At 33.5% G+C, this 3,554-nt stretch overlaps 1 protein-coding gene across 1 annotated transcript; it reads right to left on the bottom strand.

Annotated features, from left to right (window-relative positions):
- Positions 1 to 198: 198 nt before the first annotated feature.
- LOC110444554 (glutamate-rich protein 3-like) lies at positions 199 to 1,004 on the bottom strand (the record flags this gene model as incomplete). Its single annotated transcript, XM_021488926.1, has 2 exons — positions 199 to 385; positions 800 to 1,004. Coding segments are annotated over 2 exons (392 nt in total), but the record flags the coding sequence as incomplete, so codon positions are not given.
- Positions 1,005 to 3,554: the final 2,550 nt, after the last annotated feature.

Here is a 3,554-nt window from a genome sequence, read left to right as displayed (position 1 = left end):
AATCAGGAGTCTCGATCCGTCCAAAATAGGGAAAGTCGGCAAGTATGGTGTATGTATAATTGATAATTAAAGAAAAACAATAGACATAATATCATTTTAATTTTTCACAATGAACTTATTATTACATTAGGTTGCATGATTAAATCGATCAGAAAAAATGTCTCCATTTAAAAAAAACGATATTTCGGCTTGACTCACCTGTAACAGGGAGTGGCTCCCTCTACACCCAGTAGACTGAAGTGTCCAAGCTTGCCTCCGAGTCGGACTCCCTTGAAGTGTTTGTATTCACAGCAGCGGCTGATCCGGAAGTCCATACGGCCATCAACGTATACCGACAGACTGAATGGGAAACCACGGTGACGTCGGGATATAAACGTAAACTTGTCTGCAACACAGAATTAATCAGGTTTGAAAACTGTTTATTCCTAAGTTTATGTTTTTCACAGGTCAAATGTCAATATTTCTGAAATATTGCTCTATTTTATGTATGAAACAAGCAGCTAAGCACAATTATTTACGGAGATCAGATGGACATACCGACACCCACATCAATTTAAATAGTTCAAAGGTTTCTTTGAAATTATCAAAAACCAATGCATTTCAACTTCACTCGATCAATTAATCAATAAAGAAGTACATACGTAAATTGAGAAAGGACTATAAGACATGAAAAATATAATTTTAAAAATGTTTTGATAATCGACTCGAGACAGCTCCCTATGTATCACAACCTGAAATCTGATTCTTAAATCATAAACTTCCTGACAGAGCTACATTAGACAATCAGCCATGTAACTACCTCCTGCCTTTAGCCTCTCTTTGAAAACAGTCAGTGTATTTCCCCCACAATGCTGCTGGTCGATGGCGACTTCCTGTTTGGGTTCATACTGGTCCCGTGGCAGAGTAAGGTTTGGTCCGTGGTATTTCATTGTGATCTCACATAGTGTCTGTACTTCCCCTTGATGCATCACTGCTGGTTCCTGGCGATGAAGCATCAATGCCCCCTGGTGACAGTAACAAAAATAATTTTTAAAGTTCTCGTATTTATTAATAAGGCATTAAAATTCTGAACGTCATTCAAAAGGAATAACTGCCATAATGTATTTAAAATTAGATTTGCAAAATTGTTTTTACAGTAAAATTAAATGCCACCCATCTTGACATCTGATTAACCCTGTAAGATTTTTTTAAGTACATGCATTTAGGGTAAATGATGAGTCCTCTAAAACAATATAATGTAGGAAGAATTACTTATCTTAATTGTCTGATTATAAAATCTTGATAAGCCCGCATTTCATACTTTAATCCTTCAAATATACCTTAATTATTTTCACAAAATCATTTACCAAAAAATGGAAAACAATTCTGAATGGTGCGTTAATGATCTCGGGGGAAAAAATGAGAAGCTAAAGTTTGGGACGAATGGGGTTCCAGTATATATATAAATGTGTATATCTGATAAATAGATAACAAAATACACAGTACACCAATATACAAGATACACTTTTTATATAAAGGCTTATCAGCCTGTGCAGACAATAAAAGTGAACTTTATAATTCAGAATGGCATCAATGGTTGCTCTTCAGTCTTTTGAAATATAATAGCTATTTGACAGTAAAATAAAAGGAAAACCACTTTATTTCATCCTCTTTTTCAAGGAAGAAAACGGAAAAGACAAACTGAAGGTGAAATTGTCTTGCTTTACACAAAAGGTAAAGATATCACCAATTTAAAATATGAACTTTCCAAAAATTAAATTTTGTGAGAATAAATGTTAAAACAAAATGCCTCTAATGATCAGATAAGAAACTGATTATCCAGAAAACCAATGTAAAATTACGTTTCCCTGTACACAGAAAATGGTACCTTAAACGAGCATTCTGTCATTGCTAATGACCTGCAAAATATAAGGTTTTTAAATTTCGGTGTGTGAATTTTGACTTATTTTTTATTCCCAAATGTGAAACTTACATTTTATTATTTCAAAGTATAAATTAAGAAATGTGATTGGTTTTCAAAATAATTGCTGATTTTGAATAACTGACAATTTGGGCAGCATTGTTACAAGCTTATATTTTATATATATATATAGGTGAATTCCCCTGATGCACCTCTAAAGAGGAGAAAGCACTAGGGAAGTCGAAGAAACTCTTGTCTTTTATTTCTTTATATATATATAGATATCATTCAACAAATTGTTTATGATATATTGATCCCATTTTTAACAGCGTGTATGATTGTGTATTTCATTTTTAGCTCTGGGATACCAGAGAGCTTCTGTGATCAACAGCATGTATCAACTGATCTCTGAAAATGAAAGCATGACAGCCACTCCAGTCTAGGTGACAATGATATTGTATCGTACTGTGGTGGCCACGTATGTACTGAACATGTTCTACTGAACAATTATTTAAGTAAAAATCAATTAGTGTATTTCTAAAGAATTTATTTCTAGGTTTTTGATCGACCATTGGTACTGACTTTAGAATTGCTTGCCGTCACAGGCTTCTACTTGTATTCCACACCATATGCTAAATAAGCCAAAATCTAGTCACATCCAAAATCAACTGATTTACAGTATGAAACTGAGTTCATTATTTGTTCAACGCCTACTCTAGAAGTCGAACCCGGACCTCTGCCTTACTAGTCTTACTCTCTACCAAATGAGCTAAATAAAGAGAAATTCCCTAGCCGAGTTGGTAGGAAGCGGCTAGTACTTTACCAGGGTGACATATATACAATAAAGATCTGAAAAGGAAGTGATCACTCCATGCAGTTAGGGTCAAAGGTCACAACTAATGGCCACTGTTAAGCATAAGAAACTGGGTCACAAGTTAATTACTTATTTAACTATAAATAAGAAAAAAATGATCAGGTTTTTATTATTCAAAATAAATTCAAATATATGTATTTTTGTTTTGCATAAATGTACATATTTTTCTGAGACAAAGACTTTACATTTGTAAACATTGAACATTGTATACAGAATACAATATAATATTTTCATTAAATGTTACCTTATTATATATAACGTTACATAAGAACAATCTCGACTGACCAGTTTTTCCTTATTTACAGAATTAAAACCCATGCACAGCTATCTAAACATCATAACACACAATATAGATGTAATATGACAAATGTTTACAGAAGATGAAGGTAGACAAGAAGGACAACTCTGTTTCTGTATTTTATTCAGTACCAAATCAAGCTCATTTAAACTATTTTTAGAAAATCATTGTTTTATGAAATAATAGCATTAGGCTGCATATATTCTGAGAATCCAAATGTTTCACACTCAATATCTGTATCTTTACTGCATCCCTGGAACATGTCACGGTAAAATTAAAGGCTCTTTACGCAGCAAGTGATATGTAGCTCTTCTGTAATATGTAAAGGACAGGTATCAGCCTAGCGATTGGCCAGTTTTTTTCATGTGGATCTAATCAAATTTAGAGCTTTTGATTTTGTCATGACATATTCCAAGGGTGCAGAGAGTGCAAATGCGCTTAACCCTTTCACCCCTAGGTAACTTTAGTAGACTCTACCATAG

The sequence above is a fragment of the Mizuhopecten yessoensis genome, unplaced genomic scaffold (genome assembly GCF_002113885.1).
Source record: "Mizuhopecten yessoensis strain PY_sf001 unplaced genomic scaffold, ASM211388v2 hete_36142034, whole genome shotgun sequence".
Taxonomy (NCBI): Eukaryota; Metazoa; Mollusca; class Bivalvia; order Pectinida; family Pectinidae; genus Mizuhopecten; species Mizuhopecten yessoensis.
Note: the sequence above shows the minus strand (reverse complement) of the source record. Positions and strands in the feature narration are given on the sequence as shown.